Genomic DNA, 27153 nt, shown 5'->3' on the forward strand with positions numbered 1-27153 from the left:
CGTGCTTCAGAGTATGGCTTTGGAGTCTGACTGAGTACAAATCTGGGCACTGCCACTTATTAACTTGTGACCTCAGCCAAATAACGTAACTCCTATGAAACTTATTTCATAAGAGATTTTTTTGTAAGATGGAGATAAAGGCTTTGCAAATTTCCTAGGGTTAGCTATGAAGACTGAACTAATAATACAAGGAGAGTACTTGGCACACTGCCTGGCAAATCACAGTAAGTACACAATAAACATTTGCTATCATGACTATATTAATTTACTGCTTCAGTGTTTGGGAGCCTAGGAAAGATAGGGGAGCATCTTAAAAAAATGTCAAAAGGCTATTTAAAGAAATAAAATAAAGGCCCTTTACAAAACCATAATGTATTCCCAGAATTCATCTCTACCACCTACAGATGTACCCATATTATGCTGGCTCAGATCCTAGATAAAGAAGTTAAACATATCTTTATGAATAATTTTTCTATAGTCAATGTTTGAACATACATACCTTAGAAACTTGCTACTCATTTTCTTTAAAAAAAGTTTCATCATTGCAATCAAATAAATGCTAGCTAAAACAATGAGAAGTCATTTTTTATCAAGCAAATAAGAGCAAGAAGAAAAAAAACTATAATTCTAAATGTTGGCAAAGAGGCTTCCATGGTGGTCCAGTAGCTAAGAATCCGCCATGCAGTGCAGGGGACATGGCTTGATCCCTGGTCTAGGAAAATCCCACATGCCCAGGGGCAACTGAGCCTATGTGCCACAACTACTGAGCCCAAGCTCTGGAGCCTGTGAGTTGCAAGTACTGAGCCCGCGCCCACAACTCCTAAAGCCTGAATGCCCTAGAACCTGTGCTCCACCACGGGGGAAACTTGTTGCACTAGAGAGTAGCCCCTCCTAGCTGCAACTGGAGAAAGTCCAAGCACAGTAACGAAGACCCAGCACAGTCAAAAATAAATAAATAAATGTTGGCAAAGGTATAGTGAGAGAACTAATATGGATGTAAAATAGCACAATTTATACAGGATCTAAAAATATATGAACTCCCATCTTTCACTTCTTCTAGCCTAAGGAAATAATCAGAGACCAATGCAAAAGACATGGGTTCAGTCCCTGGGTTGGGAAGATTCCCTGGAGTAGGAAGCGGCAACACACTCCAGTATTCTTTCCTGGGAAATTCCATAGACAGAGGAGCCCGATGGGCTACAGTCCACAGGGTCGCAAAGAGTAGGACATGACTGAGCGACTGAATACACGTGCACGCTAAAAGGACTATAACTACTTATACATCTTATGCATAGGAAAAAAAAGAAATGTCACGTGTTAACAGTGATTACTTTGGGTAGTAAGATTATGAATGCTTTCAAATGCTTTTCTAAATTTTCTATAATGACAATGAAATAACTTTTTAAAAATTCTTTTAAAATAATATCTTTAAAATGATAGTTGTATTTATTCCTTAAGATAGCTTATGAGAAGTATTTAAAGATGTAAGTTTATATTTAGCCTTTTCTTTCTCCTTTCAAGCAATAAGTATTCTTATTATTTCCCTAAAATACAATAAGTTCAAGAGATGAATTTAGTGGGGTTTTTTTTATGCTTGTAACTAACAATATAGCAAGTTATGAGTTTTCCATATATTTTCTTAAAATCAAGGGAAATCCAGACTAGTATTTGACTCTTCACAGAAAGAATAATCTTACCTGTTTATTGAACTCCACGGCAGCCTTTTCCGACTCAAACATGATGGACCAATTTTGTCTCTGGTCATCATAAAAGGTGCTGTAGTTATTGGGCTGAACCTGGAGAAAGGAGAAATGTTGAGATAACTCAACAGCAAGCAGCACAGTAGATAAATGTGACTGCCTAAGCTCATGTAGAAGGGCCTTGCCTCAGGTGGACCCAAGAGAGTTATCAGGGAACTTTCTTCTTCCCTCCCATCCTCCACCAATCACCCCTTAGTACACATTCCCAGAAGGCAGTCAAGAGACCTTTCCGAGAGGTTCTGTTAATACTCACTCTGCGGAATTCCCTGACAAGCACAGCCAAAAAGAAAGATACCCACTTTAGAGTCCAGAGTGAAGGTAGTGGATCTAATTCCCACCAAGTATGCACAGAACCATCTCTCCTATAAGCCAGTCCCAAAGGAGCTACTGATTCCAACAGGGAAAGCCTTACCGTCAGCTCAAAGTTCAGATGAATCCTGGCAACAGTTACTGGCTGTTGCTGACTGATATAAAGAAGAATCCTATACTGTACTCAAGCAAAGACGGGCAGAAAAAAAAGAGAAGTTAAAGAATAATACGAAGATGTCAGGGGTCATGCTCCATGCAGGTATAAAACTCAAACCTCAGTTAACCCATTAAAGTTTAGAGTTTATCTTCTCATCATCTACTTTAATCTCTTCTCATTTTGATCCTACTCTTTTAACTGTAATTAGCAATGTCTTTATTTTGTTGGTGGTTTTATTTGAATGAGGGGTGACTAAAGAGATATGCAAATGGCCCACAGGTACATAAAAAAGATGTTCAACATCATTAGGCATTAAGGAAATACAAATTAAAACCACAATAAGGTACCAGTTCACACCTATCAGAATGGCTACTGTAGAAAAAGGAAAAAAAATGAAGTGTTGGCAAGGTAGTGGAGAAACTGGAACCCTCATATATCGCTTATGGGAATGTAAAATGGTATACATGCTGTAGAGAGAGTTCGGCAGTTCCTCGAAAAGCTAAACAAGGAATTACCATATGACATTGCAATTTCCCTCCTAGTATACATGCAAAAGAACTGAAAAGAGGGACTCAAATATACACCTGTACATCAATGTTCACGGCACTGTTATTCACAATAGTCAAAAGGTGGAAACACCTAAGTGTCCAGCAGATAATGAACAGATAAACATTAAAAATGTGTTATATATATATATATATATATACAATAAAATATTATTTGCCCATAAAAATAACCAATTTCTGATACACGCTACAACATGGATGAATCTTGAAAACATTTTGCTAAGTGAAATAAGCCAGACAAATATTTTATGATTCCACTTATATGAAATACCTAAAGTAGGCAAATTCATGATAGTGTGGGATAGGGAAGTCTAGCATGCTGCAGTCCATGGGGCAGCAGAGTCAGACACGACTTAGTGACTGAACAACAACAGAAAGTAGATTGGGGTTACCAGGGAATAAGGGAAAGGGGATGGGGAGTTATTGCTTAAAGGTTACAGATCTTGCTTGGGGTGATGAAAAAAGTGGAAATAGTGATGATGGTTGCTCAATACTGTGAATGTAATTTATGCAACTGAATTGTATATTTCAAAATGATTAAAATGGCAAATTTTATATGTCATATATATTTATAACACACACAGAAGTTAAAATTCAACCCTAGAAGGGAGGGAGGGGCTTACTACAGAAGTTCATATACAATCATGTACTAGAAGAGACTTCCCCTATACTATGATCACCTCACACCAATCCAATTATAGACTGAGCTGCTCAGGGAAGGATCACAGGTATATGAAGAGCTGGTTCATGTCTGGGCTGTCCCTATTGAGCACTATCTATGAAGGATTTTGATTGAGAGCCTGGAGGGCCTCTGACTCTTTGGTCGTGAAGTTTTCTGCCCATCAGAGATTCTGAGCTGAGATTCTTTAGCCTCTCCCCCATGAAGTTCAAAATCTAGCAAATACATTGAGAGGAAGGTTGTTGCTTTCCGACCCTAAGTAGGATTTTATCTCCCATGAACCAAAGGCAATCTTTCCCTCTGCTTTTCTGGCATAGTCCACGGACTTCCACACCACACCCCAATTCATCAAATGTCCCTTGGGGAAAAGCCAATCTTGTGTTTGGAGTGTCTACAGCTTTTGCCAATGTCTCTTTCCCCCAGCAGTCTCTGCTTGGGACATACTTGATGTTTAGTCTACTCCTAAGTATCAGCAAAGGTCTCAAGGCAAGGAAACGCTCAGCTCATTGGCTCTTTCCTCTCAAAATTTTAGTTCATCTAGTCCTCATCATTTCCATAGCTCCCTAATGAATTTTAAAATACAATTTTTTCACTCTGTCTTTTTACACGGTTGCCTGCCACAGCGTAAGGCACTCTATCCGGAAGTGAAGGTGGTTAGGTCCCAGTGTGCCTGTGCTGAGTACCTCAGTCACGCCCAGCTCTGTGCGACCCCATGGACGTGAAGTCACCTCAGTCACACCCAACTCTGTGCAACCCGGTGGACGGGGCAGCGCATCAGGCTCCTCTGTCGATGGCACCCTCCAGGCAAGGACCCTGCCATGAGCTGCCACGCCCTCCTCCGGGGACCTTCCCGAGCCAGGGATGGAGCTAGCATCTCTTAAGTCTCCTGTGTGGCAGGAAGGCTCTTTACAACTAGTCTCACCGAGTGGACTTTCCTTTGGGAAGCCCAAAGTCCCGATACCAGATTTTTAAAATCCAAATGGCAATCTCTAATGAATTAACTAAGTTAGATAATAATCAACAGTGGCTGGTAACAGGGACTTCTCTGGTGGCCCAGTGGTTAAGACTGTATGCTCCCACTGCAGTGGGTGCAGGTTTGATCCCTGGATGGGGGCTAAGATCCCACATGCCTCCCAGAGGAAAGAAAAGAAAAAAAAAAAACAATGGCTGCTAACATGACAAAATGAGAGACAATCAGACATTATATATCTCCCAATGGGAGAATGAGTGATTTAAGGAACACAGTAACAAATTGCAATGCATGGACTTTATTAGGTTAAAAGTAACGGCCAAAAAGAAAAAAACAGATAATCGGGGAAATCTGAATACTAACTGGTAATGTGCATGAGATCAAAGAATTATTGTGGGTTGTGTATAGGTGCGATAACGGTTATGTTTTTTTAAAATATTTATCTTGTAGAGATATGTACTAAAACATTTCCAGCTAAAACTGTATGCTGGAGATTTATCCAAAATAATCTGAGCAGGAGAATAAGGAAGACAGGCTGGAGTTGAGATGAAAAAGATTAATAACTGTTAGAGTTCAGTAATGGATATGTGGGTGTTTGTTATTCTAGTCGCACTGTTTTTACATGTGTTTTGCAAATTTCCAAAATTAAGCTTTTTGTTTTTCATATACATGAGTGTTGTCCATTACTTCAGCTCCCCTGAACAGGTCATCTTCTCTCTCAGTGTCTCAGAGTTTCTGAGGTACGTGGACTGCATGCAATCTGAACCTCTGAAATTCTATTGTTTCTTATGTGTATTTTAACAATGTTCAAAACCTTCTGGAGAAGAATTTGAAGCTAGATACAATCTACACTGGCCACCCGATGCAAAGAACTGACTCCCTTGAAAAGACCCTGATGCTAGGAAAGATTGAACACGGAGGAAGGGGACAACAGAGGATGAGATAGTTGGATGGCATCACCGACTCAATGGACATGAGTCTGAGTAGGCTCCAGGAGTTGATGATGGACAGGGAAGCCTGGCGTGCTGCAGTCCATGGGGTCGCAATGAGTTGAACACAACTGAGCAACTGAACTGAACTGAACTGAACAATCTACACAAGGATATCAGTCTCTGGGCTTCTAATCACATCTTTTTGACTCAAATCAGTATTTTGCTGTGTGATAAACTGCCCAACTCACCAAACTTTCAAAAAAGATAAACACACACACACACAAGATAAACAGTGATCATGCTCAAAGCATTGCTCATTACCTAACAAAAGAATGTCCTTCGTAAATGAACGACTCTAAGATTCTACAAATTCTTAAGCTAGATCCATATCACAAAGGTCAAACTTAAGGAATCTGAGTGGTTGAATTTGTTTTAATGCACAACAGTAAGCAAAATGTGACTATAAATACCATTATACACCTAACATTAAAAATTCACATTAAGTACAATCATTCTAATCCTCTGATATATAAGACAAGTCCCCATAAAAACCAGTTCACTGGTATGATTTGGGACACGAATATACATGATACAAGGGGGTATTCTCACCTCTCTGGTTGTGTGATTTCCCAGGACTGCAGCACCAAATTTGCCCTGCTTTACATATTGACCATTTGTGCTACAGAAGTAAGAAAAACACGTATTAACACTTCCTTCAAATAAGGGGAACCAGCTTTCAGACATTATATATCTCCCAATGGGAGAATGAAAGTGATTTAAGAAACATAGTAACCAACTGTAATGCATGGACTTTATTAGATTAAAAGTAACTGTTAAAAAGAATTCTGGAAGTGGGGAATCTAGTCACTCAGCCTCTAGAAAGGGACAGACACAGTTTATAATTTAAAGCTCTGACACAACTTCTTTACTCTTTAAACATCTACTACTCACTATCTTTTAGTGGAGGGGCCTTCCCTGAACTTTTAAAAAGGCTGCTGCTGAGGGTATAAGCACTTCCTAGAGAGAGTATACAAGGTAATGGCTCTTCAAAGTGTTGTGTGCAAAACTGCCCAACTGAAACATTAAAAAGCATTACTAATACTTTCCCTGTCTATGGCAGGACTGAGTAGCCATTTTGCAATGAACAGAGAGGCCTATCGTGAAAAGACAGGAGCTTATCCCACACTCCCAAGCAACTTCAGAAAGTCCTTCTCAGCTACTTACTAACGATAGGCATGGACTGCCGTGGCAACCAACACTGTGGAAGTGCCTGTCGTGGTGGGTGCTGTTTTGGGTGTCCCCTGATTTCCTGATGAAGAGATGAAGGAGAAAACAAAAGTTGTCATTCATTTCTTGCTTGAAACTGACTTTTAACCATTAAAGCAGCTTCAAAATTCTTCTTTAACCTTAGAGTTGATGTTATAATGCTTTCATGACCTTTGTCCTCATCTGATCCACAAAAGGGCCCCAATGGCTACGGTTGGGGAGGAAGAAACTGAGCCTCTAGGTCCCAAGTACCTTACATGATGACAGTGGCAAGCCTAGGACTAGAACTCGGGATTCTGGCTCCATTCCAAACAAATCTTTGGGCTGGACAAGAAGCACTGTCCAGAAAGCAAGATCACATTCCGTCTACTTTCTTTTCTCCTACCAATACTTTGACAGCGATAATTAGTAAAAATGAAGTTGTTTCCCCTTCCCTTACTTTCAGAGTTGAAAATTTTTGATATTGAGATTACATTCATAACTTTACTTTTGCAGTGGTAAAGCAACACTAACATTTAAAAACATACATTCAGAGTAAATCATGTTCACACCCACCACAGGAATGCACTGATGGAATAGTGAGAACACAGGTGTGGACACAGCAGCTAAGAACTTATTTTCAAAAAAATCCTCATTTGATTCTTTTTGTTGTTAAAAAACAAGACAACAGGCCCAAAATGGAATCACTGAGCCTAAGCGCCAATCCTCTAAACAGAGATTCAACATAATTTCAGTTTTGGCTCTTCAACAAATGGAATCTTAAACCAATCAGGAATGATCTGATCAGTACCAGATAGATAATGTGTGATACATCTCTACTATCTCCTAAAGGAAAGTGACCTTGTAACAAGCAACCTACTGCTTTGCCTAGCATGATACTAGAATCCCTTCTGTCTAGAATCTCCTAGATACTAGAATCTCCTTTCTACTGATAGGAGACTTTAATTTCATACAGCTCTTCATAGCTCCTATCTACTAGACTGGATGCTGCTCAATTCTAGAAAGGAAAGGAAAGTGAAGTCGCTCAGTCGTGTCTGACTCTTTGCAACCCCATGGACTGTAGCCCACCAGGCTCCTCTGTCCACGGGATTTTCCAGGCAAGAGTACTGGAGTGGGGTGCCATTTCCTACTCCAGGGGATCTTTCTGACCAAGGGATCGAACCCAGGTCTCCCACACTGCAGGCAGACACTTTACCATCTGATGCCGCTCAATTCATGAACTGCTGAATCTAGCCAATAAGATCTTTAAAATTTAGTCAGTTGAATTTTATTAACAGTATTGACACACTTTTTTCTGTTTATATAGCGTACATGTACACTGTAGAAAACTTGGTAAATTCAAAAACACACAAAGAAAATAAAAACAATCTATAATCTTACGACCGAAAAATAAACATCAATAGTATGATGTATTTATTCCTAGCCCTATTTTTATACACATAAACTTGGCAGCTTTTTCATCTTTTTTTTTTGAACAAAATTAATGATGTGATTTGGCAATCTCCTTTTCTCACTTAGTATACACATTTCCTTATACTCTTCAAGGGTCTCCAAAACAAACATAAAATAGTCCTGAAAACGCTTTTTGATGGTTAAAATACTACACTGACTCCACTACAGTTTATCCAATTTCCTACTGTTTGACATTTTTTTGGGCTGTTTCCAATTTTTCTCTATGATAAATAACACTGAGGATGAGCATCTTTAAAACATGCATTTTTGTTATAACTTTCTTAGAATTTCCAAAAGTGAAATTATGGAGTGACAGTGCGGAAATTTTTAAGCTTTTGTTACAAGCTGCCCAAATGCCCCTGAGAAATGCCATTGCTAGTTTACACTCCCACTAGCAGTATGAATATGCCAGCTTTGCATCCTTGCCAACAAGAGGAGATGATCATTGGGATGGGGGGCATTAGGGAAAGGGGAATGCCATCTCACAGTTGTTTTCATTAGCATTTATTGATTATGGGGAAGTAGAAATTCAACATTTTCTATAGATTTGTATTGGCCATTTATTTGGTTTGATTTCAATGAATTGCCCATTTTAGGTTGTTGGCTTATTTTCCTAGTCTGTGGTGTTCTTGTTCTCATTATTTTGTAAAAACCGACAACAGTACTTTCCAGTTGTATGTATGTGATGCTACAGTAAAACTTCTCTCCGGAAAAGTAGTAAATGACCAAGAAAAAGAGAAATTCAGGCCGCAGTTACACTGAGAAAAAAATTACTGTCTCCCCAAGGCTCTCCTCTCCCTATCATCCTGAAAATGGAAGGCTATTCACGGATTTGCTAGAGGGATAAGGGATAAGCGAGTCAGATGTCACAATCATGCAATCTTCTCACTGGCTAAGCATTTCTTCCTCTCTGAAATCAGGATTGTACAGATTCTTTGAATTCCCTGCTTATAAGGACTGCTTTTAATATGCTTATACTTGGGAGGTTCATGAAGATCCTTTTTCAATTGGTTTTATTGCAAATATTATCCATAAGTTGGTCTATTTTATCTAGTTGCTCTGTTTCTATACAGCTCTGAAGAGATTCAAGAGTTATGCTGCAGCCACCTCCTTTTCTACAATAACTTGTTACATAAATACTCCTTGAACAGAGAGCATCTCCTATATTACTAGTTTTTATTAGTGAATGCCTACATAAGACAATATAGTTAATTTTTCATTTTAAATACCTCTATAATTCCCCCTTTAAAAGTATAATTAATTCACAGTTGTTGTTTTCTAATTTAAAAAAATCAAGTTACTTCACTGGGTAGGGACTGAGGGGATTTGTTTTTATCCACATCCATTAACTCAATCACCATAAATTGAGTCAGAAGTACACTGCTAATGAAAAGATGTGCCAGAGGAAATGTAGAAAGCACAGCCTACTGGAAATATGGCCAGATTATGGCTTGGAGAGTAGGACCCACAATCCACGACAAAGTTGTCAAAAGTGACGGGTAAGACTTAAGAGCAGGGGTCTGCAAACACTGTAATGTAAAGGGCCAAACAGTGCATATTTTAGACCACAGGCCATACAGCATTTGTTGCAAGTATTCAACTCTAAATATCCTAACAGCACTCTCAGTGTCCGTATTGTGCCTAGCACATAAAGGACACTCAATACTTTCCTCTTTCATCCAACAAAAGTCTAATATAATGTCACTTACCACTTGTTCTGCTCTGGGCTATTTCTTTCTTTTTAAAAAATATTTTAACATCAACTTTTGTTTGCTAATTTATTTATCCACTTGCTCTAGGCACGCAGGCTTCAGCAGTTGCAGCACACAGGCTCAGCAGTTGTGATGCGGGGCCTTCGCTGCTCTGCCGCATGTGGGATCTTCCCAGACCTGGGATCAAACCCATGTCCCGGGCATTGGCAAGTGGACTCTTATTAATCACTGGACCACCAGGGAAGGTCCTGGGCTATGTCTATCAGTCCCTCACTCCTCTTCAGACTCTCACACAAATACAGCAAAGTGCAGAGGAGGGCAGAAAAGCTTTGGAGTAAGTCAGATCAGGGTTCAAATTTCAATTCTGTCACTTGCTGCTTATGACCTTCACTGTGCCCCTAAACCTCTTTGAGCCTCTAAAATGGTGGCAGTCTCACCTATTTCCCAGAATTGTTAAATCAGACAATCTAGGTAAAGCGCCTGAAACCAGACCTATGGCAGGCATTTAAAAAATATTAGACCCCTCTTTTCTCTTTTTACTCAACAAATGTTCATTCATTATTTCTTGTGTTCATCATGATGAAAGGTACAGGTGATACAGCATTGAGCATCATTGTCTAGCTGGGAAAAATTCATTGTCAGCATATATCTAACCCACCCAGGTGAAGGATGTGAAAAGCAGCTCTTCCTTCTTGCCAAAACATGGGACAGTGCCTACTCAGAGTGCCCTGGGCAGAGTTGGAGAGTGGTTCCCACATGGAGCAGAAGGGCTTGCCTGTGACCTTCCTCCATTAGATTCTAAAAATGAGCATACTACCTAGCTGCCAGAATTCAGAATCTGAGAGCTCAGAGCGGTATATACCTCCCTGGTGGTGCGCCTGGCCAAACTGATGAAGCAGGGATGACCTGGCATGCCACCTTTGGAAGGCTGTTCATTGTTCCAACCAGCCTGTCAGAGGTCAATCCTGGCCTCCTAACTTACCGGTTGGTGCCGCTCCCGGGCCTTTCTTCGGCTGCTTTGGAGCTGTGTACTGGAATTCATTTCCATGGCCAGCAGCTGCCTGATCCAGTCCAAAAAGAGAGGCCAGTCTGGTACTGTTGCAGAAAATGATAATGACGTTTCATTTGACATATTTCAAACCTGGGGTTATTATAAAAGCTGCTCATGCTCCAACCTTGAACAGATCCCTCCCTGACTATATATCCATCCCACCACTCGACATCAGAAGTAGCAGATAAGTATCTTTGCAATCAAGATTGCATTTCTGATCTGAGCAGCACCAAATGGCCTTGCCCGTAACAGGACTTTGGTCAAGGCGTCTCTTTTTTCTAGACCTCTGTTTCTTCATCTGTAAATTAAGGGAGTTAGTCCAAGTGTCCTCTATGGTCTCTTCAAACTGTACATTCTTACCTTTAGCAAGTCATAGTTTCCTATTTTTTACTAGTTTATTACACTGAAGTAAAACTGTATTACAGGGAATTCCTCGTGGTACAGTGGTTAGGACTGTGAGCTTTCAAAAAAAAAAAAGAAAGAAAGAAAAAGAATATTGTCACCCTTAAAAAAATCTGTATTATAAGCTTACTCTATCAAACATAGTCCCAGCTATGATTCCATCTTTCGTGGCAGAATCATTCTTTTATCATCCCTTAGGATGAATCTTATGCCCCAGCTATTCCACTGAAACTGCTCTTACTAAAGTCACCAACAATCTCTTTATTAATAAACAGTTTTTTGGTCTTTATCTTATTTGGCTTTCATGCTGCCTTTTTACACTGTCAACTAATTTGTCCTTCTTTAAACAAACTCTTCTTTTGACTTCTGTGGGGATATCTGCAAGGGTGGGAGGAGGGACTGGCCCAAATAAGAGGTCAATAAACATTAATGGATCCGTCTCTTATTGTCTTTCCATCTCTCTGGCTCATTTAACTCCTTGGTCTCTTCTACCACTGTCCAACCTTTAAGCATCCATGCTCCAAGATCCATTCTCTCCTTTAGCAATCTAATTTATTTACCTTGATATCAGTGCTATCCAAATGCTGATGATGCTCAAATCTGTATTTCTAGCACAGAATTTGTTCTGAAGGCCAGACAACACAGATATTCCACAGGGAACACAAATGCAACATGTCCAAACCAAAACTTCTATCTTCCAATGTCTGCTGCCCCATGAAACCTGTATTTACTCTTGTGCTTCTTCTCCCTGAATGACATTTTCTGTCAGGGTCCTCAAGACCACCTTCAGGCTCAGTGATTTGATGGACGGACTCGCTGGGTTTAATACACAGTTATAGCAAAATATATATAATATTATACTCAGGGCTAAGGTCTATTAAAACAAAAGGATACACAGCAAAATCAGCAAAGGGAAAAGGTGCACTGGAGCAAAGTCCAGAGAAACCAGGAACAAACTTCCAAGAGTCCTCTCCCACTGGAGTGATACAGGACATGTTAAATTCCTCCACTCAAAAGCTGTAATAACGTGTGAGTGTGGTCTGTCAGGGAAGCTCATTAGACATTCAGTGCCCAAGGTTTTTTAGTGTGGGTTAGACACACAGAAGGGGCTTCCATGTGGCCAGCGGTAAAGAATTTGCCTGCTAACACAAGAGACAGAGGTTTGATCCCTAGCTTGGGAAGATGCCCTGGAGAAGGAAATGACAACCCATTCCAGTATTCTTGTCTGGGAAATTTCAAGGCAAGAGAAGCCTGGTGGGCTAGTCTATGGGGTTGTAAAGACTGGATACAACTTAGCAACTAGAGAGCAACAGTCACATAGAAACCTCCTAACATGTACCAAAATTCTAGATTCTCAGTGTTGGCAACTATGAATAAAGCTGCTAGAAACATTAAAAAAAAAAAAAAAAAGAAGAAGAAGAACATCTAGACTCCCAGAAGAAAGACAAGGTTCAGTATAAACCATATCATTTGCATAAACAGTTGAGGCACAGTGAGCTGCTCTTATCATTTGTGGAAAGCTTTGTCTGTCAATCAAGTTCCCAGCGCCAGCAAAGGGTCAACCTTGTAAACAGGACTTTCTAAGGATAACAGTCTCAGGTTCAAATGCAGGCTACAGTTACACTGTGGGACTTTTAATTTCTCATATAAGGCACATTCTTTCTAATCTCCAGTCTTTGGAAATCCTATTCTCTCTGCCTTAAACATTCTTCCCCTGGAAGCTGCTCCTTAATCTCAAAGACTAGGCTAGCTGATCTTCCTACAGGCTCCCAGAGAACTCTGTACTTCATTCATTCAAGAAATATGCACCAGACCCTATGTTAAGTGCTACACATACACCAGTGAGCAAAACTGGCTTCTGTTTTCAAGTAGCTTATATACTGTAACAAGGGAATTCGATACACACTATATAACTGTAACCTATAACATGAGATATATAACAAGAGGCTGTTATATGGAGTATAAAATATAGATCATGTTAACATACTATGGAATATAACATAGAGATCAATAGAAGTTATTCAGCCGTTTATCATCTAACATGGTAACTGATTATTTATTATAATCACTACTTGACTGTATGGGTTTCCTCGGTGACTCAGTGGTAAAGAATCCTCCTACACTGCAGGAGACATGGATTTGATCCCTGGATTGGGAAGATTCCCTGGAGAAGGAAATGGTTAACCCATTCCAGTATTCTTGCCTGGGAAATCCCATGGACAGAGAAGCCTGGTGGGCCACAGTCCTTGGGGTCGCAAAAGAGTCCAACATAACTCAGCAACTAAACAACAAATTTGACGATATTTTCCCTGTGGTCTGGTATGTAACAGGCTCAATAAGGGAACTCAAAGTCTAACCTAGTTCTGAGCTCCACTTCTCCAAAGCCATCTTTAGTTTAGGTAAAGTAAATACTGAAACTTCCCAACAATTTTTTTTTTGCTATTTCCCATGGATAATTTTAATGTATAATACATACTAGCACTTTACAAAATAAATTTAATATGATTTTAAACTAATACCTTGTTTTCTCAAGGTAGTGAGTATACTGTGAGGTTCCTGTAAATAGGGCCAGCAATGCCTACTTTAATGGACTAAGAGGTTTCAATGAGATTACAAACAGAGAGAGCAGAGCTGGCCTACTCCACATTAAGATATCAACAAATGCTAATGAAATTTCGAGGAGACCAAGAGATCTCCTTTTACCTAGGGCAATCAGAGCAGGTTCCCTAAAAGAATTTTAAGATCCTAGGAGAGTTGAGCAATGCCTTTAACTTTGTGAAAAATTTGCAAAGCTTAAAACCTTGTTAAGATTAACAGATTATGCACAAATCATGAATGTCCTTGTTAGCTTCAGTAAACTATGAGTACTGAATTTACTGTTTTTTTTTTTTTTTTTACATTTTTTAAAAATATTTATTTATTTATTTGGCTGCACTAGGTCTTTTTTTTTTTTTTTTTTTTACCAACAAAAGTCTGTATTTTCTTTTTTTTTTTTTTTTTTTTTTTTTTTAATATTATTTTATTAGTTGGAGGCCAATCACTTTACAACATTTCAGTGGGTTTTGTCATACATTGACATGAATCAGCCATATAGTTACAAGTATTCCCCATCCCGTTCCCCCCTCCCACCTCCCTCCCCACCCGACTCCTCAGGGTCCTCCCAGTGCACCAGGCCCGAGCACCTGACTCATGTATCCCACCTGGGCTGGTGGTCCGTTTCACCATAGATAATATACATGCTGTTCTTTCAAAACATCCCACCCTCACGTTCTCCCCCAGAGTTCAAAAGTCTGTTCTGTACTTCTGTGTCTCTTTTTCTGTTTTGCATATAGGGTTATCGCCACCATCTATCTAAATTCCGTATATATGTGTTAGTATACTGTAATGTTCTTTATCTTTCTGGTATGACCCACCTCCCAGAATATTGGAAATAAAAGCAAAAATAAACAAATGGGACCTAATGAAAATTAAAAGCTTTTGCACAACAAAGGAAACTGTAAGTAAGGTGAAAAGACAGCCCTCAGATTGGGAGAAAATAATAACAAATGAGGAAACAGACAAAGGATTAATCTCAAAAATATACAAGCAACTCCTGAAGCTCAATTCCAGAAAAATAAACGACCCAATCAAAAAATGGGCCAAAGAACTAAACAGACATTTCTCCAAAGAAGACATACAGATGGCTAACAAACACATGAAAAGATGCTCAACATCACTCATCATCAGAGAAATGCAAATCAAAACCACAATGAGGTACCATTACACGCCAGTCAGGATGGCTGCTATCCAAAAGTCTACAAGCAATAAATGCTGGAGAGGGTGTGGAGAAAAGGGAACCCTCTTACACTGTTGGTGGGAATGCAAACTAGTACAGCCACTATGGAAAACAGTGTGGAGATTTCTTAAAAAACTGGAAATAGAACTGCCATATGACCCAGCAATACCACTTCTAGGCATACACACTGAGGAATCCAGATCTGAAAGAGACACATGCACCCCAATGTTCATTGCAGCACTGTTTATAATAGCCAGGACATGAATTTACTGTTTTAATTTTGCAGATTTTTTTTTTTTTCAACAGAAAGACAGAAGTATTATAGGTAAACTATGTTTCCTTAGATGCCCCAAAGGCCAGCCAACTGATGACTGCAAGTCAATCCAAAAGTCAGGTCAACCCAATTATCTTTCAGATTAAAGCTATTTTCTATTAATTTTTAAAATGAACTCTACAAAGACCAGGGGCACAGGTTTTTTCTAAATTAACACATTTTCTACTTCCAAAGTGTTCTCAAATGTACACATCTCCCTAATTACGTTAGCAAGAATGAGTTTGCTAACTCTGGACCTTAGTCTTTAAGTTTATAATTTATAGGAAAAGTCATTACAGCATTAATCACATTTAAAAAGTAAATGCTAGCCAACGTATTTAGGTAGCGAAGTCCTTATCTAACTTGAGTTTTATATCCCTTTTCTTTTTTCATTCAAAACAGAAATACACGCATTTAGGATATATCAATATATTTTAATAAATGAGGATTCTTTTTGTTGTTAAAGTACTTCTTTTCCAAACTGTGGTATCAAACATTTACTTCTATTATAGTAAGAAGGCACGGGTAGTCAGGCATATAAAATCTGCTTGCCTGATTTAAAATCCAGGTTCTTCTACTTTTTAGCTGTTTGACCATGGGCAGCCTACTTCTCTGAGCCTTATTTGCAAAATGAGAATAAGAGTAAAAACTGCCTCAGAGTAGTAGTAGATAGAAATTAATACGATATGGCATATGTCATACTTAGTACAGTACCCAGCACAGAGTAAGTACACAATATGTCTTATACACAGGTGTACACATCCTATTACCTTAAAAGTGTCGATTCAACTCAGATACCCCTAGAAGGAAGAAAGCATGCTTGATCGATGCACAAGCTGACCTGTAACTATGAACTGATATCAGCATAAACACAAAGCCACAAGACTGGAAAAAGTCTCAAAGGTCACCGAGAACAACCCCATTATTTAATAGACTGGGGTATGGAGAGCCAAGGATGGGAAGTGAGTGACTTCAAAATCACATTCCTAACTGGGGGCAGAATCGACCTCAGAATCCAGGCTTTTCCATATCTTTTATAAAACTTGAAAATGCTTTCTCATGATCAGTTCTAAATTTCCTTTTTCTACCTCTACAATGGGGATTTATCATTACTATGCTAATCAGATTTGCCTACATATAACTTTTACATAATCTAAAATACAAGTATATATATTACTGGCCCCCTAAAAATGCTTTCTGATTATTATTACTGGATTGTTTCATTCCATTACTAAACTGGAAGTTTTCTAGAGGCAAGAACTGTGCTTTATTCCTATCTTTGTCAGGTGAAGCCAAGTACCATACACCTGGTAGACATTCACATATTTCTTCATTTCAGTCTCATAGTGGAGAAAGGGCCAAGACCAAAAAAAAAGCCTCCTGATTATTACTTTACTTCTTCTAGGTTAACTGTGGATCAAGAGGACTGAAAAATTGGAACACAAATTATTCATCATCTAGACAGCCATCCTAGGCACCCCACTTCTTTTAGGCTTGACTATCTTAAATAGAATCAAGTAAATCACACATTTAAGTCACGCATGCATGTGACTCTCTGCAACCTCATGGACTGTAGCCTGCCAGGCTTCTCTGTCCATGGGATTCTCTAAGCAAGAATACTGGAGTGGATTGCCATTCCCTTCTCCAGAGGGTCTTCCCAACCCACGGATTGAACCCTGATCTCCTTCATTGCAGGCAGATTCTTTACCGTTTGAGCTACAGGGAAGTCAAGATACTGTCAACTACAAACTGGCTCTTGCCAAGAGTATTGCCAGAGTCAACAACAAGGGCATTTGTCACTGCCTCTGTGGAGACTGAGCCCTGTGCTGCCACAGCTGTCAACCTTCAACCGCCCCTGAGGGAGTTCAGGGTAGAACGAGGCACTCTGTGCTCTAGGATATCTGGTGAGACAGGTCTTTAGATAGTTGGGTATTTTCAGTAACTGATTTCATGATCCCAATCTCATCATCTCTTCATATCTAGAAAAGCACTAAATCCCTTCATGATGACATCAGATCCTTTCAACTATCAGAAAACCTCTTGTAAAGTAAGCTTGATTGCACTGAACTCCCCCTTCACCAAAATCTTCTATGTTGACCTTCCCTGAATGCCTCTTTTGAGCAGTCTCTCAGAGCTATCTGAGGTGCAGTCCTCATTTTGCCCCAAATGAAACTTAACTCACAGCTCTCAAGTTGTGCATCTTTTTTCGTGGATAATACTTACAAATTATAAGTAATACACAAGAGGAACTGAAAAGCAGTCGCAGTGCTCACTGTCATATGTTCTACTTCCTTACAGGGAACCAGAATAGGAATAGCTGAATCAGGAAATGCTGGTGAAACTTTCTGTATTCTCAACCTTAAACTTAAAAGTTCTCTGTATACCTTTGTTTACTAAGCCTTTTTTCATTCAATTAGCTGTTGTCTGTGTTTAGGGACAGAGTCTCATGCCTACAACTAGCTTCTCAAGTCCTTGAAAAGCCTGCACAGGAAAGCGGCATAGCTGAGCCATCAAGAACTTATCTCGGCCAGGAACCTGGGGAAGAGCACATGACTATCATTATCTATCCAGGAATTTTCAGTCAACAGTGTTTGCTGCACCGAAGTTGGAAGCCCTAAACTCTACTCAATATTCTAATTTAATAACCTATATGGGAGAAGAATCTGAACATTACCAATCAACTATACCCCAATATAAAATAAAAATTAAATTAAAAAAAAAGTTGGGAACCCTAACATTCATTTAAGCTTCCCTCCACCACTTTCACCTAGTGAAGAATGTGAATCTAAAGCATACTTCATAAACTTTCAAAAGGTACAGCCATTTAAAAAACAGGTTGTTAAGAAAAAAACATTCATCCAAATGGCTGACTACACAATCAACAGCAGCAGGCTGGATGTGTGGAAATATTGGCGAATGCTTTGGGTGGAGTAGGAAAAAAAGGAACCAAAGATTGCTTAACTTAACTGAGCAACCGAAAGAACTCAAGATGAAACTAAGTGGATGCAGGCCATCCAAAGTGAGGGCAGGGGTGGAACAGGGCAGTGAGAATGAAAACAGAGCTCAGTGAGAACGAAATATAGAACTAGTCACTGTGTAAGTCAAAAGATCCTATTTAAGAGCAAAACAGAGCCAGTGCCATTTTATGTCAATTATGTACTGAACTCTCCACCAGGACTAGAAGCAATCTGAGGGCACACAGAGAAGCTTAATCATCTCTGTAACCTCTAAGCATTCGGTGGCTCACAGGTTCAAGCTTCTGCCCCCAGTGCGGGAGGCGCGGGTTCGATCCCTGGGCTGGGAAGATCCCCTGGCAACCCACTCCACTATTCTTGCCTGGAGAATCCTATGGATGGAGGAGCCTGGTAGGCTACAGTCCACGGGGTCGCAAAGAGTCGGAAACAACTGAGCGACTTCACTTTCACTTTCAAGTATTTAGTAGAATAAGGATTGTAGGATTGTATACTGGTGTTTTCATCACTCTTCGGTACCTTCTTAAATTGGTTAAACAGATGCTCAGAGAAAGTGAAAGCCTCTCTGTCCCCGCGGACTCTGCGCCGACTCTATACAGTCCATGGAATTCTCCAGGCCAGAACTGGTTAAACAGATGTTCAAAGAAAGGCTCTGCAAACATCAGAATTTGGCAGTTCACAAGTCTGAAGGCAGTCAAGCTGTCTACCGACACATCACAAGGGAAAAGGTTAAAATGATTTCTGGAAGAGACAAGGTCCTGCCTCTTGAAGACCTGTATCCCAGACTGGTGTATACTGCAGTTTCTTACATGGGCTCTAAGCTTTAGAGAGCAATTTTACAGTTATAATTCACTCAGTAGGCACCCCCTAGAGCAGTCACTATGTGCCAGGTACTGTGCTGAGCGCTGGACAACAGGGACAGACTGAACAGTCCATGTCCTATTAGGGCTTATAATCTAGTAGGTTCGGTGTGCAAAGAGAAAGGTAAACACACCTAGATGTGGGGATAAGAAAAAGAAAGCAATTTATTCTGCCTGGGGCCGTGGGAGAAAGGAAACCACCGAAAAGGTGACATCCGAGCTAGGCCTTGAAGGATGCTGAAGCTGACCCACCAGAGCCAATCCTGAAGGGTCAACGTCTTGTCCACGGAGCAGAGAAAGTCTCATATCGGCACCGGTGGACTCATAAAAATTCTTAGGTATTTTTATCAACAATCATACCCATTTCACAGAAGGAGAAACTGTGACCCGGAAAGCAAAAGTTCCAACCCTATGGTCATACTGCGCTTTAGGGGAGATGTCAGGTCCAGAATCCGGGTGGACAGACTCAGCACAGTTTCAGTTCTGCCCAGATTCTGGAACCTGTAGAGCACTGGAATGTGGCAAGGGTCTCTGGACCCGGAAGTTGGGAAGAGGTCTGAAAAGACAGCGAGCCCCTCCGACCGCTCTGCCAGGCTCCCAGCCACGCCCTCTTGCCCCACGCTTCTGCACTCACCCGCCGCTAGGCGAGAGGAAGTCGGTATCGTCTTCGTCGCTCGCACCGAACATCGCGCCGCCTTTCGCCCCGCTTCGGGGAGGAAGTCGGAGCGTTTTCAGAGACTTTCAACGCCGGCGTCGTAAAATGCCGTGGCGGCGCGCTGCTTTCCGGCAAGACGAACTCCCGCATGGTTATTGGGCCGGGAGGAGACTAGGCTCTGGAGAAGGTGGAGCAAAGGCAAATAAGAGGACCTGGCGGGCGAGGCCTGATGAGAGACGTAGGTTTCTCCAGCCCTCAGAGGCGGTGAGAACCGCAGGCGCTCCGAAACTCTGGGCGGCGATTGGCCAGCGAGTCAGGGGGCGGGGTAGGGGCGGGAATCGACGCTTCGGTGGCGGTCTCGGACACGTCGCGAGGGTCAGAAGTGGAGGGGCTTCTGAAGAGTCCTGGAGGCGTGACGGATTGAGGACCTGAGGGAGAGGGGCCCCGGTGGCGGGACTCGATCTGGAAAGGTAAGGCCTCTTCTGCCCCTCTCGCGACCCGGGCACGAACACAGCCCTTTCTTCTCCGGGACAGGGACCTCCACGCCACTCTTCTCTGCTCCGCGAAAGGAGAAAGGGCCCGGGACCGGAGGTCTGGAGACCTGAGCTTTCGGCCCAGCCCCCTTGGGACATAACTGGAGTGACCTTGGGTCAGGGTGTTGCGTGCCTCCGTTTCCCTATCTGTAAAACGAGTCTGATTCCCCCTGGCGCTTGTTCCCTGTGGCCGCCCTCGCTATTTGTTCAACGAACTGTTTGTCCAGTGCTTCAGTGTACTGGCTGGTCAAGAAGCTTTAAGACCTCAGAGGTCATCCAGTTCAACCCCAGTCTCCTCGTAATCCCAGACTTCACGAGTATGGAAAGACAGCAACTCAGCACTTGGATGACTAGTCCGAGGTCACACAGAGTAAAGGGCTGACCGGGGCCGGATCCCTGGTTTCTTGATTAGGGACTTAGGGAGCTGCGTGGTCAACAAGAATGTTATCAACCCTTAAGTACTGTGTACTCTCACAGAGTGGGCTTACCTCTGGAGAGAAGTTCCTTCCCGAGTGTCCACCTACGCAGGTGAGGAGCAGGAGAGCTGGGATGTTCTGGGGGCGGGTGATGGAGAGGAGGAAACTTCCGAAGCTGAAAATCCCTGGCCCCAACCTTGGCCTGGGTTTTGCTTAATCTTCTTGCCACAAACCTAAGTCAACATCATTTGTTGTTGACTTCTCTCCAGTTTGCACCCTCTCTTTCTGATACAAGCATTTCTTTAGTTAACCTGGTGTCATTTTTGGAACAATTTCTGGGTAGGCCTAACTTAGCCGAAGGAGGTGTGGATAAGCAGATCATGGCCCACCTTTGCTTTTTTACACAGATCTCAATCACCCTTACCTGAAAGTTTTAATCTGTTAGCATGAACTATGAACTATGAAGTGAAGTGGTTGGTAACTCCTTCCCAGAGATTTAATGCCTCTTAGCACTTAGCTTGTTCTGCTTTTTATTGTAGTTTGTGTGCCTTTCCTCAAGGATGGTGACAGTTTTATTCATCTTGGTGTCTCCTGTGTTGCAGAGCACTATGCCCTCTTGCCTGTAATGGGTTCTCATTTACTCTTTGTTAGACTGAGTACTATAATTCAGCCTTGTTTCCTGATTCTTTAATTTACTCTCTTAGCCTTTTTTTTGTCCCATGTGACCCAGAGCGCCCAGCAATGGCTCTTGCCTTGTATAAGTAGCTTCCAAAAAGATAAAAGTGCTGTACTAGCTGTGAACGGTCTGGGTAGCTTAGTCGCTTTCGTCAATTGAAGATGACTTTAATGTTGTTTAAAGCTTTAGGGGAGGGGGAAAAAGAGGAATGGGATAGCTAGAAATATATGTAGGTCTAATTTTTGTTCTTAAAGTATTCCTCTGTTAAATGGAGGGACAGGACTGTTGTCTACTTCCTGTGTTTATTTTACAGATTAAGATGGTTAAAGCCGTGAAGGCTGACAGTGTTAAAGCAATGATGCAACTGGAGTCTAAGCACTGGAACTGGAATCTTTTGTGGTAACTGTCTTTAGAATGTGAGCTTGGCTACTCTGGGCGCAGGGGAAGAATAATCTACATAAGTTACAGCTCTTTCTCCCCACTCTCCCTAGGACTGTTTCTTGTCATTCCATCCCTGCAGCATCTGAATAGTGCTTTTTAAAAATGCTAAAGGAGACCAGTGAGCACTTATCTTGTGTTCTTGAGTTGGGAGTGTTTTTTCAGCAAAGCATTTTTTTTTTAAACCTTTTAATTTTGTATTGGGATATAGCTGATTAACAATGTTGTGATAAGTTTTAGGTGAACATGAATATCCATGGTGTTTAAGTTGCCTTTCTAGATAGGCAAGAATCTTTAAAATCTGGATCGTGGATCAGCCTTTTTAGTGATAGAGACACCACAAATATGCATCCCCAGTTTGCCCTTGTAGGACACAGCTGCTGGTTCTGATTGGCAATGGGAGAAAGGAGAGGACAGTGGTGAGGCTTCCTCAGTCTTCCAGGCTTTTTTTTTTTTTTTTTAAGATTTTATTTATTTACTTTTTTTTGTTTTTGGTTGTCCTGAGTCTTCATTGCTACACACAGGCTTTCTCTAGGTGCGGAGAACAAGGGCTTCTCTTGTTTCAAAGCGTGGGCTCTAGGTGTGTGGGGTTCAGTAGCTGGGCCTCATGGGCTCTACAGTGCGGGCTCAGTAGGTACATGGGCTTAGTTGCTCTGTGGCATGTGGGATCTTCCCAGACCAGGGATCGAACCCATGTCCCCTGCATTGGCAGGCAGATTCTTAACCACTAGACCACCGGGGAAGCCCGGTCTTCCAGGCTTTGGACTGCAGGATTGAGTGCACCTAAAAAAGCCACTGTCTTCCTGAAGTAGAATAGTGGACTAGGAATTAGGAAACCAGAATTCCCGTCCCGGCCCTTCTAACTCTTTCTGAGCTTGGGCCAGGCTCCCTAAACACTACCAGACGTCTATGAAATAGCACCTCTGGGGATACAGAGATAAATAGGCACTACCTCGTCTCAAGTTTGAATAAAGCGTTTTTGTTTGTTTTGCTTAAGTATATAACTTTTAGATGTATTTGTGAAATGTATTGACACCCCTGAAGATTAATCAGAAAGCATAAATTTTAACAATTCCTTTAGAATTATTAACAGTTTTGCTACAGAGATGATAGTGTTTATATACAGGTACACCTATATTAATCTGTTCTGGTGAATGATTTTAAAACTAATAGTTTAAAATTATAACCAAGTTAGATCTTAAGTGTGGTGTTAGGATTATGAATTGAATGTAGGTTTGGGATTGGGATTCCAAATGGAAGTGAGGAGGCAAGGCTTTCCAAGTTTAAGACAAGAGTTGCACTCTTATCTGATGCAATTAGGGCTAATAATGGCTAGCTGAAACAAAAGTAAATTAAAGCAGGGGATGATACAGATATTAGTTACCCGTAGGCCTTAAGCATTTTATATTTTATCTTAAAACATAAACATATTTTTGCCATTTTTTTAACAGGAGTCTTTTCTTGGAATGTGGGTCTCAAGGATCTGCAAACTACAGTGTAAGGGCTATATCTTGTCCTGGCCCGCTACCTGTTTCTGTAATAAAGTTTTATTGGAACACAGCCATGCTCACTTGTTTATGTATTATCTATGGCTACTTTCACATACAAGGTAGAGTGGAGTATAATTGTGAGTATCTGTGTGACTCATCTTTACCTAGTCTTGTCTTAACTTTCAGCTCGGTTTTCATAGACAACTTATTGAGAGTCTGTATAGCATAGAAGTTAAATTCTTAAGCTCTGGAGCCAAATTGTTTTGCCACTTATGAGTTGTGTAGGCCTTGGGTACATAGCTCAATGTGCCTCCTTTGTAAAATAGAGACAATAATAGTATCTAGTTCCTAGGGTTCTGGTGACATTATATGAGGTCATTCTCATATAACCTAAAGCACTTAGAACAGTGCCTGGCAGGTAGTAAGTACTCAGTTAGTAATAGCTGCTGCTCCTGTTTTCCTCTTCTCCTTTTTACTTCATTGCTTTACCTCATATTTTATTAAATTATATATTTAGGATAATAAACACAATTGCGGTACATGGGCTTGTGAATAAACACAGCTGATCCCGTCAATCAACACATAGTCTCACTGAGAGAAACAGCTAAAGTGTTGCTCCCTTGATACTGGAGAATAGCCTAGCTCATGTGTCATTAGTTAAATTGATTAAGAGAGTTCTGTGCAATAGTTTGCTGAGAGTTAAGACCATAGTATATACAGGGAAATAGTGGATTAAAATAGAAAAAGACACCAGGACCATATTTGTCAAATACATTGAAGGCCAAACTTATACTTAGCCCAGTAGGAAATAGAATTTTTTATTCTAAATGACATGGATCATATTTTTAAAAATGCAAATGGTTTAAGATGTGGAGTTGATGTGAGGACTGAGTGCAATATGGTATGGTAAACATTACTTAGGGCACTAGTATTCATCTGTTAAAAACTTCAATCCCGTTCTTCTTTGGATTATAATCTCAATTTTGAATTGAGAAAAATAAATGTTCTAGACTGAATGTGAATAAAATTAAATGGCTTCTCTAAAGGTAACAATTTATACCGTACGCCTAAGAATCTGTTTCTTAAGCCCTGTTCCTCTCCTTGCTACAGTTTGCCTCTGCTGTTGATTCTTCTTTTTGCCTTCCTCACCAGACTTGCTGCAAAAGAGAAAAAGATGACACATTTCTCACTGAAAAAGCAAGTGTTTATAGCGACAAGATGACTTCAACTAGTGGAATATGTCAGATAAGTCAGTAACCAGGCAGCACCCAGATAACTCTGCCATTTAAAGTTGGCAAGCCAGGCATGACTGGAAAGGGGGGGAAGAGAGGAGGCAGGTTGCTGGCTGATGCCTGTACTCCCACATACAGGTTTTAGCATACTAAAGCCATCGAAAAAAATCTTCTCTGTAGTTTGTGACTAGGTATAAGAAGTCAGCAAGGGTCTGACTCTTAATCCTATTAAAACAAGCAGTTTATGCCAAGAGAAATCTTAGAGTAGGCACTGGGAAGGAAGTGCTTTTGAAGTTTCCATTGCTTTGAGTAATATCATTTCATGATTTAGGTAACATCCCCAGCAGAGGAGGGGCCCATCCTTAGGAATACAAAGCCCTGCAGAGAAGGAAAGGGTTGAGAAGGGCCCACCCTACCTCTTTTCCTTTGCACAAAGGACCTAGGTTTTTGTATACAACCTGCTTTTGTAGGCTGAGGACATTGTGCAATGCAGCATAATGAGATGGAAACCTGCATGACGGAAGTAAGTAAGAGAAATGATTTGGGGGGATCACGTGAAGAGAGCAAAACTCTAGCAACCAGTAAAATGTTAGCAGACCTTATTTTTTTCAGCCAGTTTGAGTCTTTCCCTAAATAGGTAGTAGAGTTATTATAGAACTATACAGAGTCTTTATGTAATTTTGAGCAGTTTAGAGCATCTAGAATGTATTTGTTCAGTTCATGAAATGAAAGAAGAGGAATGCTGCTAACTGTGTCCCCACAGGTGCTCATTCCTCTCTCCTACCTCTTCTGATGGCTGTTTATCAGGTCCTATCACCCTGTGCATCACCTACATCTTAGTACCTCTCCTACTGTATCCCTTCTCCATCAGACTGAGCTTCTTGAGGATAGGGTTTCATCATAGTACCTTCACTCAACAGGTGCACAATTAAATTTGAATGAATGAACAAAAAATTTAAGAACAAATGAATGAATGAAGAGACTGAGTTTCTCAGGTCAGACAGGTAATAAGCCCCAAGAGTCAGATATTGAATCCAGGTCTTCTGATTCCTAGAACCCCTGTCCTTGCATCAGCAGGCAAATTCTTAACCACCAGGGAAGTCCCAAGTCTGTATGTTTTCAGTGAGATGAAGGTGAGCCCTGTGTGTGACTCGGACGTCTCCTTTCAGAGATTAATTTTGTCCTCTAATGAGAAAGCAAGCTATCATTAATAATATCTCATATTTATGATACCTTAGAATTAGGAGGTATTTTGACTTACTTGATCCTTAGGTGAGGATCCTACCCATGAGATGGGTAGGGTGTGTATTTTTATATCCATTTTGCAATCAGGGAACTAGTGCATGTTGAGTTCAGGTGGTTTGCTTAATATAGCTGATACATGGCAAACTAATGTCTATAGCTGAGAGCCTCTGCTGCCTAATCCAGGGCTGTCCCCACTGTTCTCACACTTTTCATAAAACAGTGAGATCTTAACATAAATCATACTTAAGCATTCATGGTTAGCATGGTGGAAATGCATCAAGACTACAAAAGGGTCCTATAAGAGGAGTTTGAAAGGGTGCATCTCCTGAGTGCTTTATTCCAGGATGTGGCTTAGCCAACAACAAAAGGTATCAGAGGAGTGGAGTATAGTAACTGGAGATCCACTCCCCATTGGACTTAGACCCTTCTATCATTGCATAACTAAAAGACCTTTTCAGTTTGTTTGTTTGACATATCAAATTTGAGTTGTCCTATTTGGACCAGGCAAATAAAAGCTTTTCTAAAGGCTTTTGTGAAGAATGTACTTGTATACTTGATCTTCTTTGTAGAGAACAGTGAGAGTGGGCAAGAGAAACAAGATCTTCTATATTATTTGTCACTAAAACAGGATATGTAAAGCTTAGAAACCCCTCCTGCTGCTGCTTCCCAGCAAACTGTCTGGAGAAATCGTGGGGGTTGGGGAAAATAGCTAGCCCAGTGTTACAGAAGCTGGATCGAGAAGCAGATGTTACCAAAGAGTATATTAGCATCACTGGGACTTTCCTGACTGTCCAGTGGTAAAGACTCCAGGCTACCATACTTCTGCACTTCCACTGCAGGGGGTACAGGTTCAATCCCTGGCTGGGGAATAAGATTCTGCATGCCCTGTGGGAGTTAGTATCAATTCAGTTCAGTTGCTCAGTTGTGTCCAATTCTTTGCGACCCCATGGACTGCAGCATGCCTGGCTTCCCTGTCCATCACCAACTCCCAGAGCCTACTCAAACTCATGTCCATTGAGTCGTTGATGCCATCCAACCATCTCATCCTCTGTCGTAAGAGCTGCTTCATTGTTTATGGCTACAAAGCAGTCCATTCTATGGAAATAATTTACTTCATCAGTGCCCTATCAATGAATGTTTAGCTTGTTTTTTCAATATTTTTGGTGTTAATGATAGCCCTGCAACAAATGATTTTGTTCATATAACATATCACATGTGTCAGTTTATCTGTAGAATAGATATTTAGAAGTGAAATTGTAAATGAACAGAGAGATAAGAAGGTATCATTTCCT

General features: G+C 40.9%; 2 protein-coding genes across 6 annotated transcripts in view; one reads left to right on the forward strand and one right to left on the reverse strand.

Moving 5' to 3' along the window:
- Positions 1 to 19941, reverse strand: part of FKBP15 (FKBP prolyl isomerase family member 15) — a 58190-nt gene extending 38249 nt beyond the window's left edge. For all 3 annotated transcript variants that reach the window (XM_065947640.1, XM_065947639.1, XM_065947638.1), the window contains exons 1-6: positions 19811 to 19941; positions 10786 to 10898; positions 6598 to 6682; positions 5983 to 6052; positions 2173 to 2247; positions 1698 to 1796 (exon numbers count right to left, since the gene is read on the reverse strand). In XM_065947640.1, coding sequence (XP_065803712.1) covers positions 1698 to 1796; positions 2173 to 2247; positions 5983 to 6052; positions 6598 to 6682; positions 10786 to 10898; positions 19811 to 19863 — 495 coding nt within the window. In that variant the 5' untranslated portion in view covers positions 19864 to 19941. The remainder of the gene's footprint in view (positions 1 to 1697; positions 1797 to 2172; positions 2248 to 5982; positions 6053 to 6597; positions 6683 to 10785; positions 10899 to 19810) is intronic.
- A 235-nt stretch (positions 19942 to 20176) lies between these two features.
- The window catches only part of SLC31A1 (solute carrier family 31 member 1), a 33459-nt gene continuing 26482 nt past the window's right edge, over positions 20177 to 27153 (forward strand). Inside the window, exons 1-2 of one of the 3 annotated variants that reach the window (XM_065946773.1) lie at positions 20177 to 20301; positions 21770 to 21855. In XM_065946773.1, coding sequence (XP_065802845.1) covers positions 21776 to 21855 — 80 coding nt within the window. In that variant the 5' untranslated portion in view covers positions 20177 to 20301; positions 21770 to 21775. Of the gene's footprint in view, positions 20302 to 20754; positions 20893 to 21769; positions 21856 to 27153 lie in introns of those variants that run through there. The other 2 variants (XM_065946772.1, XM_065946774.1) reach the window with 2 other exon arrangements.

This window comes from Muntiacus reevesi, chromosome 10, assembly GCF_963930625.1.
Source record: "Muntiacus reevesi chromosome 10, mMunRee1.1, whole genome shotgun sequence".
Classification (NCBI taxonomy): domain Eukaryota; kingdom Metazoa; phylum Chordata; class Mammalia; order Artiodactyla; family Cervidae; genus Muntiacus; species Muntiacus reevesi.